The sequence below is a fragment of the Falco naumanni genome, chromosome 8, assembly GCF_017639655.2.
Source record: "Falco naumanni isolate bFalNau1 chromosome 8, bFalNau1.pat, whole genome shotgun sequence".
NCBI classification, from domain to species: domain Eukaryota; kingdom Metazoa; phylum Chordata; class Aves; order Falconiformes; family Falconidae; genus Falco; species Falco naumanni.
This window is the reverse complement of record NC_054061.1, coordinates 17,517,207-17,530,054: the sequence shown is the minus strand read 5'-3', so window position 1 is coordinate 17,530,054 and position 12,848 is coordinate 17,517,207. Positions and strand designations below refer to the sequence as shown.

At 38.2% G+C, this 12,848-nt stretch overlaps 1 protein-coding gene across 2 annotated transcripts in view; it reads right to left on the bottom strand.

Annotated features, from left to right (window-relative positions):
* Window positions 1-12,268, bottom strand: part of DOCK2 (dedicator of cytokinesis 2) — a 197,882-nt gene extending 185,614 nt beyond the window's left edge. For both annotated transcript variants that reach the window (XM_040604553.1, XM_040604555.1), the window contains exons 1-2: window positions 12,072-12,268; window positions 1,817-1,900 (exon numbers count right to left, since the gene is read on the bottom strand). In XM_040604553.1, coding sequence (XP_040460487.1) covers window positions 1,817-1,900; window positions 12,072-12,114 — 127 coding nt within the window. In that variant the 5' untranslated portion in view covers window positions 12,115-12,268. The remainder of the gene's footprint in view (window positions 1-1,816; window positions 1,901-12,071) is intronic.
* Window positions 12,269-12,848: the final 580 nt, after the last annotated feature.

Below are 12,848 nucleotides of genomic sequence, written 5' to 3'. Positions count from 1 at the left end.
CACATAGTCTCCAATTTACAACCAAGTGTGTAAAATCTATTTAATCCCATTTACTTTGACTGCACATGTATATTCTGTGCATATATTTTGTGCATGCCAAACAAACTGAAAGAGCATGTAAAATGAGCACAGGAAAAAAACCAACTGTTACTGTTGGTTACCCTTCAGCTGCAGCTGGCAGCACATTTTTTAAAATAGCTGATAAAAGGTGGGCCTCACCTGCGCAATACAAAAGGTTCCATTCCCTCGTTGACAGACTTATACCATAAAGCAACTATGACACAGCATGTTAAAGGCAGAGGATTCAGAAAAGACTTTTAGAGAAAAAATAACCTTATAAGATCACCACTCAACTTGCTAAGCTGACAACCTGACAACAAAGGTACTACTACAGGAGTCAGAAACCTGAAATGCTGTTTCTGCAATTAACAGGGATAATATAGGGTGAGGGGGTTTCTGGTTTGCCAACGCATTTTTTTCATAGCAGATATATTTAGAATGGAGGCTTAAAGAATTATGCAGACCTTTCATTTTTTAGGATAGGGCATAGATCAGTTACTCATAACTTAGAGAAACACATCTCTTAACCAATAGTCTAACAAGTGACATCAAAATTTTGATGCTTAGAGATACTGAATTTCTCTTAGAAGCAAAAGAAAAAAAAAATGCTTCTGTGCTCCAAAACATTGGAGGAATGGTTTCTGAGATGCTCTTCTCTCAAACACTTGGTTGTTTGCATGCAAAACGACCTAGAACTGTAAGTGGAATGGGCTGGGCTCAAACAGCCTCAGATTCTTTGCAGCCCTATGACCACAATGTACAGTGGGTCTTTCAACACTGAACTGTCTCTATAACTGCCTAATGCAGCAGTTGGCTTCTCTTTTTATTATAACTACAGTTAGTAAGATATAACTGGCAGACGGTGGAAGTAGGTTGAAGAAGATAATTTTACAATACATTTTGCAAAGCTTGAAGGATTTTTTTTAAGCTCTTACCTTGTCAAGAACATCACTGCAGATTGAAACTAAATTACTACTACAATGACACTTGCAGATACCTAACTGTTGAGTTGGCAATAATAATTGCATCCTCGTTGCTTTATACTAATAAAAACTTCAGTAGCTTCAGCAGACTTGGGAGAGAATTCAGTAAGATTGTGACAGTACAGTTCAAATCAATATGGAGAAATACAGTATCACTACAGTTTCGACTATGAATTCAGCTTCACAAATGCATGCTGCTTGTATTTATTTTACAGTTATGTCAGTTGGTCAGATACCTCCACATACCAACTATGGCCAGTTTGGATCGGCATATTGACTGTCTATTGTACGTGACTTGCCTCGGACTGTTGCTGCTTAGGATGTTCAGCAAGTCAGATGGTTTTCAAAAATGTTTCTGTTATGCTGACCTACAGACTACTTAAACATACTAGATTTCCGTATTATATTATTCGATGACTAGGGTACTGAATATTTTCTAGCAAGAAATATTTAGTTTAGAGGCAAAAATGGACTCCATTAAAACCACAATCAAATCTAATGCAAGTTCCACCAGGTATATTACAAGCTGGCATGAACTTCACAAACTCGACGTTCACCTCGATGACTTCCTCATTTGATAATGGCTTCCCAAAAAACCACATGAACCATAAAATTTCTCATTTTTCCTCTCCAAAAGTGAATAGGTTCTTCCGCAAAATAGAACACCACCACTAATACAAATAAGAATTCTGGACATTAATGTAACACAGGGAATTGCTGGGAAGTAGAAGGATTAAGTTATTCACACAGAGAAACCAATACAACTGACTTACCTTCACAGGACTCCAAGATATGGACCACATCACCAATCTGTAGAGGCAGTTGCAATGCTCCTGTCCCTTTGAAATTGTATATAGCTGAAAAATTAAAGGTTGAAAATACTGTTTTTCAATACAGCCATATACCGCAGTTAAACTGAAAACCAGGCATGGTTATTAAGATCCTGATACTATCATAAATACACTAGAATAAACAAATAGAAACATAATTCCATCAAGAAGCTTCATCTATTACCATTACTTAATTGCTTTTCTGGTGATAATACAAAGGTGTTGAAAATGGCCAATGCTGAAAACAAACTGAAAAAAAACAGCATACACATGAAAACAAGCTATTTATCATAACTGCTCTGCACAGGATTTAAAAGCAACTATTTAGATACAGGTCTTCAATATATACACATTCATTGTGCTTCAGAATTGTTAGTACACTGGTCTAAGAATTTAAGTGGCCTGTTTACAGAAATTTATGGCTACACTTGTGCGAAGGGGCGCAGAGACACATATGAAAACTGAACTTACTGAATTCTTTCCCGGGTTTAGAAGTTTCACCTTAACGTGAAACTCTATCATATGGAAACAGTAGAAAGTTTCATAATTTTCTGTATTTCATCATTCTGAAAAGAACACAGGAACAGCAAGATTTTAGAAGTGTTCTAATCAGAAGTATATCTGCATGTGGTTAGGAAACAGCTAAGTTCCAAACAGAAGAAATTAGGCTTCTTAACTAGTTCTTACATTCTAGGGCTGCAGGATGTGGGCTGCTACGGTAAGCATTTCGTTCTGTATATTTTGTTTCTTCATGGGCTTAGTTATAGACTTTTACAATAGCATTACAGTTGAAGTGGTTATAAAAGCTAGTATCACACAGGGAAACCAATTAAAATATGTAAGGCTGAACACACAATTACATTGTAGAAGCAGGAACAGTACACCAGCTATTAAACATGACCTCTGTTGTGCAGTAAAGATATCAGCTGGCAAAGTTTTCTCTCTTTTCTCATGGCAGCGTCCCAGCCCATCCACATATACAAAGCATCAAAACTTGTAGTATTATGGACTAGGGGAAAACCAATCTAGAAAGCTGAGCCTGTCTTCAGTATATTCCTGCATTACTTTTGCTCCCTCCTCCAGGCTTCTAAAGCAGGATATTAATCTCTGCTAGGCCAAAATGTACACTAATGACATATTTTACTTAAACAGTTAAAATTATGTTTAAAGTCTCAAATTAAATTGCCTTTCATGACAATGCCTAAGGTAGGAGTGTAAAGCTAAACAGATTCATCCTCTTCACTTTTTCAGGCATTCCATGCATTGTGTTTCTTCTTTCTTTTGCCATCATTACATTAATTATATTACTGGAAAAAAAATTAGAAGGAATTTCAGATTTAATTAAGAGGCTTATAGGACAAAAAATAAGTTCTTATTTTTCTTGATGTAAAGAAGCCTTAGTTCCTCCTCCTGATTAGTTAGAGCAGGGCTTGAACCACTAAACATAAAATGGGAGGGGGGGGGGGGGGGAAGGGAGGAAAAAAACCAAACACTAAAAACTTTCAAGTAAGGCTCTGCTGTCCAGATTCAGCCATTTTTTTCAAAAGAATCTTGAAAACACTGCCATGCCGATCCTCAGAGAGCTGCCCTAGCTCAACACAAAAAACAATTTAAGTAGTAGGTGTGTGTAGTACATGTGTACTTATGTTCTGATTGGCTTCCTCTCATTAGTCTTGAAACAGATTTCAAGAAAAGGAAGATGGCAAACAGCCCTCCTAAGTTATCACAACCTTTAAAGAGGTATTTCCAGTAGACTCTGTGTGTGCTCTTACTCTTTTCCTGAAATGTACAGATTAAGATTACTGTTGACTATAAACTGCTCTGCTTAAAGTTGTATTTGTCTCAAAATACAGATGCAAATTACTGAGTCATATATTCACCTTGCAGCTTGCTTTTGCTCTCTCAGAAACTTAATTCAAGAATAATTCATATATTGAAAAGTGCAGTAACAAACTGACAAAGGAAGTGGCTGTATCAGCTAAGACTTTTCTAAATGAGTAAGTGGAAACGTCATGAGAAAGATTTTGCTGTAGAATTTTGATTGTTTGGTAGGATGAGTTTAACAAATTCCTTTACAAAGTTTTAAGCTATAGACCTACCCAGATATTTTGTGATAAGAAATTTTCTCCCATATACCATTGCAAAAACCTCTATGGTCAAACAACCTACCATCAGCTACATCCAGATGTATTATCTACAGCACCAGACAGCTTAACTATCACATCTGCTCATTTTTGAATAAAAATTTGACTATTATACCAAATTATGTCTTCAGTCAACTGTGACCGATAGTTTCGCTTACAAACTCTGACCCTCTTATATTGAGAGTATAACCTCAGAGTTCACCAGCCTAGAGGAGGGTTCCCTTTCCCTCCACCTTCTGTTGATATCTTTGGTGTTGTGTGTGTGCAGTTTTGTGCGTACAAACACATACTTCATTTATTTTGCTCTTCAAAAATACTATATAAGCTGTGCTTATTTGAAGGTTTGTTTTTTTTTGAAAGATACTTAAAATAAGGGGGGTTGGGTTTTGTGTTTTTTTTTTTAAATAAACGCTCCAGCCATTAGAAATAATAGCCCCTTCAAATCAGTCTGAAGAACTTTCTACCACACTACTCCCTGGCATTCACTGTCACAGCTATAAATACAAAATAAGACAGTATCCTCAGGGCACAGAAGGTGGCCTGCTTAAAGACCCCGGCATTCACTCTAAACCCCGTAGCAGTTACTGACCTCAGGAGCAACTGACATCATGGCAATAAGATTAGTGGGAGAGACTGGGACAGCATATGCCCCTCCACAGCAACTAGCATCAAGCTAAGGTGTTCCCGTCAGTGGTGTGTCTGTACACAGATGCTGTCAGATGCTCCCAGAACAGCACAGAGAATGCGCAGGAACTCGAGCCTTAAGGCAGTGTTCCTAAATATGGACTTTACAGTTCATTAAGAATACAGTTAGCACATTTCCCCCTGGATAAGCAAAGAATAAGACCTATGTTTCTAGAGATCACCATAACCTCAGTTATAATTTTATAGCAGGACACAACCACATACACAGAGGGGACACAGAAAACAAACAAAAACAGCAATGCAAAATGCCCTTAGATTCCAGGAGTTTGGTTTAGCTCCTCTGGGAGACAAGCTGAAAGCCAGTACACTGCAACAGAAATACTGCTTCAGAAAGCAAGCCTAAAATGTACCAGGTCAAACTGCTAACATAAAAAAAAAATTTCCAAACTGAACTCTGCCCAAGCAAAAGTGGGCTTTGAATTGTACCTCAGGAAGATGGAAGCGATTCCCATCATTCCCACAAAGCTATGCCCAAAGAACCCTTTCTTGTTCAGCAAAAAAGATACACCCTGTAAAGACAACTACTCTAAGAAGCTTCCATGTCTGACTCTACTACCACACTCACATTCAGGCACCCAGAGCAGCAGTGAAGACATTTACCAGCATCGATCAGAGCAGCAGAAAGTGAGCATGAAGGCTGAAGGGAATGGCTATGACTCCATTTAATTCCTACCTATCCGTTAAAGCCAGAGCTGTCGGTGCGATATGCACATTCCCCCAGTAGATATATACGTGTGCATGCTGTTGAATATAGGCATGGCTATGAAGCCTGTTTCATTAAGCTTGTTTTCCAAAGTTGAGTAATGTCGGGAGAGGACATTTCTCTTGACATTCCAAGATACAAGGTAAATTAATAGTCAAACTTTGTTCAGAGTAGAATTCCTATTAAAATATTAATTCGAACAACCACAGATTGAGACAGTTAACACTTCATAATTTAAATTGTATGTCCTCAATTTAGAAGATGACACACAGAAAAAATATTTTTAAATACCACACTTTGTACCTTGTTTGGGAACATTCACACACAAAACACTCTAGAAAACTCACAGTAATCCAGGTTAACAGAATCCTTTCCTTGGAAAGCTAGATGTCCTCAGTATTCATGCACTTTAAAAACCCCAGACTGTTGCTATTCACATGCTCAAGCTGTAATCTAACAAAAGATGGGATCGGCGAGCAAGGAGAATCCCACAGACCTGCAACACTGAAACCATTTTTTACCCTAATCTTCCTACTTGTCTTTTCTGCCTGTTTTCTTGCATGTGAAGCCTCTGCCCCGTTCTTTATAATAAATGCAAGCATTACATTGTTTCATATTAAGACTCACTTTTTAGTAATAAGCTAACTTTCAAGTTGGTTTCCTTGGCTATTTTCCACACTCCCATTTAAACTAAATTTGAAAAAAAAATTGCCAAGGTATATCTTTGCTGCTCTTAATGTGACTATACCATAATAGCAGGACTATTTGGAATGATTTTTATGTACTAACTCTTGAAGTGTTTTGCATATTCAAACAATTTCTGATTAATAGCCTCAGCAAGAATCCTGTTCCATTTTATTTTTTAATTATTACAGCTCTACTTTCGTGAATATTAATGAAAAAGTAGTACTTTCCTTCCTTACAGATCAACTTTTTGTGTTCAGTTACCATTTTCCTCTCATGAAAAAAGGGTGAAATTACTTAGCAAGCACACAGACTCATGTGAAAGTATTATGAAGTCGTAACAGGACTTCTTGACTTCTGGAAAGAAGCCTATAAAATTTGTGTTCTAGTATTCTGAGTAATGAACTCCCCTAAAATCTCATAGAGCAAGTGTGCTTATAACAAACATGACATGGCAGCAGTTCTAATGAATATTTCACAGGTCAGAGATGTACCAAAGCTCAGCGTGGCTTAGAGGCCAATTTAATTTATTGCAAACCATGCTCAGCAAAGGATAACTCTTCAGCTCTCAGGTAGCAAGCCATTCTTTCAGGTAACAATTGAATAAAGATTTCTTCACATGCTTAACCTTGGGGCCAGATAGAGCTTTTAGCTGACTTGAGCTACGTATTTTCCTTCAGAAACAGAAAAAAGCCCATATGGATTATAAGAACCAGGAAGTTCTAACATACCCAACTAGTTCTATGAAGATGTTGTTTCTGACTCTTTACCTTTTCAATAGAAAATAGTAGCAAGGTCATTTTTCTCAAAAGTATTTATAAAGAACAGACTATTTACGTGGGCTTTTTCCTTTTCATGAAGATCATGGATAAAGAGATTCCTTTCCCAGCTTTGCCTTCATCTTCCTGCAGTTTACCTTTTGTTGTTTCCCAAGCAGCTAGAACAGTTTGTTGGGTTCAGGGGTTGCAACCTACTCTTAACACAGCTCTGCCTCCCTTACAGCTCAATCTATTTAGATTTCACAAAGATGTAAAATAATTTTCCGAGGTCCTCAGCAGATGAAATCAGACAAGCCAGTCACAGCCCTTCACACTCAGGCTGACCTTATTCTTTTCTACAGTTTCAAAGAAGTTACTCACTCCTCTTCCTCCCCCAGCTTACACTTCAAATCAACAACTACCCATTTTCAGATTCAGAAGTACAGGAGTAAGTCTGACACTTGAACTTTGCATGCCAGCACAGTATTTTTCCAGCTTGTAACTTTTTCCTCAAGGTGAGTTTCCTCAAGGTCTGAACAGATTCCAAACACTTCATCTTGCACATTATTAGGAAACTGTCATCCCAAACCACAAGCCTGCCATGACTTTTCTTTCTTATACCGTCCATAAAAGCAGCATACATTTATGCTGGGAATACTTCAAGACTAAAAACAAGCTTCATGTGTAAAATCAGGATTATGGTTTCCAAGTGCAAAGCTCAATTTCAGCTATCTTGGAGTATCCTGCTTAATTAAGTAAAATACTAATGTGGGCACATAGCCTGCATTCTACAATAACCAAGGGATTGTGTGGTTTTCCAAATCTACTCAGCATACTACTGCTCAACGAAGCAGGCTGGGCCCAGCACTCTCAAGCTAAAACTCTGCTCATCAGTGGAAACTGAAGGCATCAGGCACATTTCTAATAGAAGACAGAAATTCAACATGAGATTCGTTCATCAGAGACTTAAAACCAAAGATTTCTGAAAACACAGAAAACAAAATAGCTCTATATGGTCAAAAAGCTGTCTCAACTATTCCAAAAGCTTGTCAACTTTCACACTTTGTCTCAGGAGCCTCAGTTTGCCTATATTTATTTTCCTAGACACAAGAGCCATCCCAACAATAGTTAAAAAACATTTCATTTCTGACTATAGTTGTCAATACCCCATATTCCAAAGCCTTATTACCCCATGAGTTTCCCACAGTTAAATTTAGCAGTTGCACTACTTTCCCTACAATTTCTAAGAGCATAAACTTGCTTAATGTCCAAAAGCCTCTTGGAACACCCTTCCAAAATTAAATCCTCGGTGTGACTATTTCCCTGATTGATTTGGTTTTGGGTTGAGTTGTGGGTTGGGTGTTGCTTTTTTTGTTGTTGTTTGGTGGGGGTTTTTTTATTTGGTTGGTTTTGGGGTTTGGGGGGGGAGGGGGAGGGGACAGGTCAGGACAACTGCTGCTCATATGTGTACATGTGTGTTTGAGGGTTTTGGTTTTGTTTTTGTAAATTATTCTGATTGAAAGATTCTCCCACTATTCTCACCAAATTATATGATGAAACACAAGCATTTAGTTTCCAAGATAAAGGAAAATAAACCAGACTGTGAGCCAACAGCTTGGCTATGAAAAGGAACTCCTGGGTATAAGCTAGAGCTTATTGAATTTGTAGTTATTTATTAACTTAAAGCAATTGTGCAGAAGCAGAAATGGAACGCTGCCTACTGAACACGACCCACAAGAACAGGTTACATGTAGGAGTACTTACATAACTAGCATTCTGTTACTGTTGGAAAGTCCATTTGATTATTGTTCTAATTTTCCCTGTTCTGCTTTGTGACAGACTAGACCGCAGCATTACAGTTGTGATTTTTTTACATACAAGTATAAAAATACTTATAATACTATAGTTAACAGGAAAAACCTTTTTTAACCCAGGAAATGGACTTACTGAGGGTGAGGGGAGAAACAGCAAGCGGTAGTAGTATTACCACACACACTGACACGGCTTGCACAGATTCTTTTTACATCAAACTGACACATAGGCTTGTGGCCTAGAATGCAGGGGAGCAAGCACAGGGTAAAAGAAATACCACCAGGGCTGCAGTGCCTGTTCTCCCCTGTGACCTACTCTAGATATTAAATGATTTTCTGTTTTAGACTTCCCATTGGAAAGCACAGTCATACGTACCCTTCTTCAAGGAGAAATTCAATAGGCATGGAGGGCACAACTAAAAAAATTTGTAGAGCAACAAAAACAATCTGTTATGGCTACGGTAACTCCAGTAGAGGGAATGTATAGTCAAAGTAAAGGTAACAATATTGAAGACCTACTGTTATCTTCCAGCTTTGAAATGCCTCATGTCATGGATTCCTTGAGATCTGATACCTGCCAGCTACAAATTTTACAAACTCAATGTATTTACCCTAAGCCTCACAGCCATAAAAACTTTAGGAATTATTTCTGTCAAAAGTAGGCTTAATCTTATCTGGCCCGTTATTCATCCTGCACAGGCAAGGATGTACAGTCTTTGCTCTGGAGCAACTTACTTCGTGGCTAACCAGGTTTACTTCACTTCTTTTATGCATACAAAGGAAAAGGTATCATCTTTGAGACTTGTCAGAGTGTAAAGCAGAAGTCCATCTGCTGCTTCACAAACTGGATATATCACTTCTACCTGTTTATAGGAAATGTATCAAAGCTTTGATAAATTTGCAGTCTGCTTTTAAACACTAGCAAAGTTCTTTAAAGATACAAATAATCAATTGCATCATTTCCTACTTGGTGCACTCGATAATCTCTTTTCATTATTCACACACTGCCAATTTATTTTAGTCAAACAGTGGCTGTTTGCTGCTTTAAGTTAATCTCAACAGATAGTCAAAAGTGCTAACTGACTTAATTTGCAGCAGGAAATGAATTTTAAGAACTTGCAAATGGAAAAAAACAACCAACCAACCTGACATTTTATTTTACCTTTGTCTTCACTCTTCCTGATACAAAATATCCTTTGTGCCCTAAATGCTTATGTGACAGCAGCTTAGTCTTTCAGTTAGTTCTAACCCCTAGTCCACAAGTTACATGTCACTGTGTTGGCACCTGGAAGCTTCCCAAGTCTCAGGACTCCTCATCCACACGATACAACAGATTTCAAGAGTATTCAGTGAAGTGGGTAACATGAGTAACCCAAATATGTCTGTAGCACACGAGCAGTTGTAACAATCAGACTTCTTATGATTCTGGTCTCTGCTGTAAACCCAAATAACCAGAGTGAAGGAGACAAGTCTTATCAGAGAGATGGGTGAGAGGAGAAGCAATATTTGTAGCAGACCACATTTCAGAAAGTGGTACTTGCACATAGTAGTTATTGCACTGGTACCACCCTACAAGCCACAGGTACATACTCCAAAATGAGTGCCATAGTTGTTAGAGCTGACAATATTTGAAGAGCCAGAGTGCTGGTCTGCTACCAAATCAAATAAAACCTAGTCCTCCTGAGTTTCTAAGAGCTCCTGAATTTGTCTCTATCGCAGTTTAAACTTAGCAGTAACAACATACAGCCATTAAATGTTATCTTCTAACACTTCATTTATTTTTAGCCACTAAAAGTGTTCACAATAAGTGATTCAGTTAAAAGTTCACTAATTTGAAATAAACGTTCTTAGATCAAAGGTAGAAAAGACTACTGCTATACAAACCTGCATGTTCTGAATGTTGTATTTTAAGTCAAATAGTGCAGCGAACTGTTCAATCGAAATGAACTGCAGTATTCATGAAAACACCCCACTGGATTGTAATTCTTGTATAGCCAGTGACCATATCAGCTATGAAGTTAGAGTCAAAACTTCCCTGTAAACAAAGCACGTCAGACCAACTGCTGAGCAGGTGAGAGAGATCACAACCAAGGGCCTTTTCAGAGGACATGCACTGGTCAAACTCGGTGGGCTGGTCCACTGCAGAGGTACGTGCAAGAAAATCACTAGCCTGTATCACATTTATCAACAAGTCAGGTTATTTGGCTCCCATAATGTTAAAAATCATGGCGCAAGATGAACAAGCCTTTTTTGCACTCATGTGAAATCATCCTGACACAAAATGTTCCTTGTAAAAGCTGCTAGAAGTGAAGCTTGTTTTATATTGTTCCTGTGAATAACCGATTAGCATCTAGCACTTTTATCCATGAGATTTTATCCATCACTAATATAAGTATACAAAGACCACATCCAACTAATCCTGTCATCTTCTCCTGAATGAATAGGTTTCACAAAAATAAGTGCAAAAATTAAGTACTCTGTACTATTCGTAAAAATGAAACGGAAAATATTTACGCCATTTATTTTGTAATATAAACTGCCACCAGAATAGGCTACTTCCACTTCAAAATTCTGCCACTGCTGCACGTGAAAGTTGAACAGGAAGACATTCTTCTCCTCTTATCAATTCCTTGATGATTTATTTCATTTGATAAAGTCAGTTGGGTACGTTTTTTGGTTTTAATGCATATCACAAAATACTATGGCCTTTTTAAAATAAAAAATGTCTTTTAGAAGAATTGGGGGATTCCAGACTAATAACTGCATGCTAGTAGATAATATAAAACTTTAGCACAAGATTAACTGTCTTCTGTACTGAGAACCTGCAGTTAACTTCAGCAGAACATTTCTTTCAAGTGCTTTAGCTTTGATTCCTAATTTTAAGGCGGGGGGTTTTTTTGGTGGTTTGGTTGTTTTTTTTGTAAACAGCGATTCAGTCCTTTATGCAAGTTAACATCGATCATTAAGAAAAATCAATGCTGGAGGATAACTTTCCTTCCACAAAGCATTACTTACCAACTCATATACAAGCTTGTCTGTAATGCTAACCTCAACTGACAGCCTCTCAGAAGCAACTGTAGAATTCCCCTTCCCCTCCATTTCTTCCCCGTAACTTCTAGCTACTGTGTATTATACAACATGCTACTTACTCAGCCTGTTTCTGAAATATCAACATGGGAAAAGCCACATTACTGTGAGAGTAAAAGAACCGACACTCATGTACTTGTCATTCTGTTTGACAGATTAAAACCTTGTACAAAATTGATCGTTTCAATTAAGCCAAGATGGTAAAGCGGAGGGTGTTAGCTCATCACACTAGAGAAAACACCTGCCCACATCCTGTTCAGAAGTTATGAAGACAAAAGTCAAATGGCAGTTTACCAAGTTACATACCCACGCCAATCTTCTTGTCTGTCTTCTGCCATCTTGCCATCATACATGAATCCGTGAGGCTCCAAAGGATGCCCACCACCAAGGACACCAAGATCGATAGGATGTAGACTTCCAGATGGGCAACAAATAAAAACACTGGAAGCAAAATCCGTTTCCCAGCTGCTCTCACTGAGGACCAGCAGGCGGGCAGAGGCAGCTGTGAGGGTTCTGCGAGATTTGCTGCTGTTTGGAGCTTCCTTCCTCTTTTCTCAACTCAAGATATTCTGCCCCAGCCTCATGGGGGAGGGGAATCCCAAGCTGGGTGTTTCTGTTGCATGATACTGGCTGTAACACACAAGCAAGCAAAAATGAGCAATGCCACCCAAGTCCTCCTCTGCACCACCATCCCTAAACTTAACATCTAAGCTGGAAGGCTGTTGTGTTTAAAGTCCAGAGTAACAAGCTCTAAACATTGGTTAGTTCAGGTCAAAACACAAAGGGGGCCTTACTTCTTAAAGGACACCAAAACCCAGATTTTAAAGATTTGACTCTATGAGACACTACATCTTAAAACCTACTTTCTTCTAACCTGTCCTGGCATGGGGATTTGTTTTTCTAGCAGGCTACTCTTCATGAGAAAAAGAAGAGGTGAAGATAAAGCCACATTCAAATTGCACACATTCCTCTATTTCTGTTATTTTACCTTTAGAGGAAAAAGTAGTTTCTCTTTATTCTCTAGACAAAGCAGCATTTGCTTCAAGACTTGTTGTAAAAGGCATAACTTCAAAAAGCAATTTA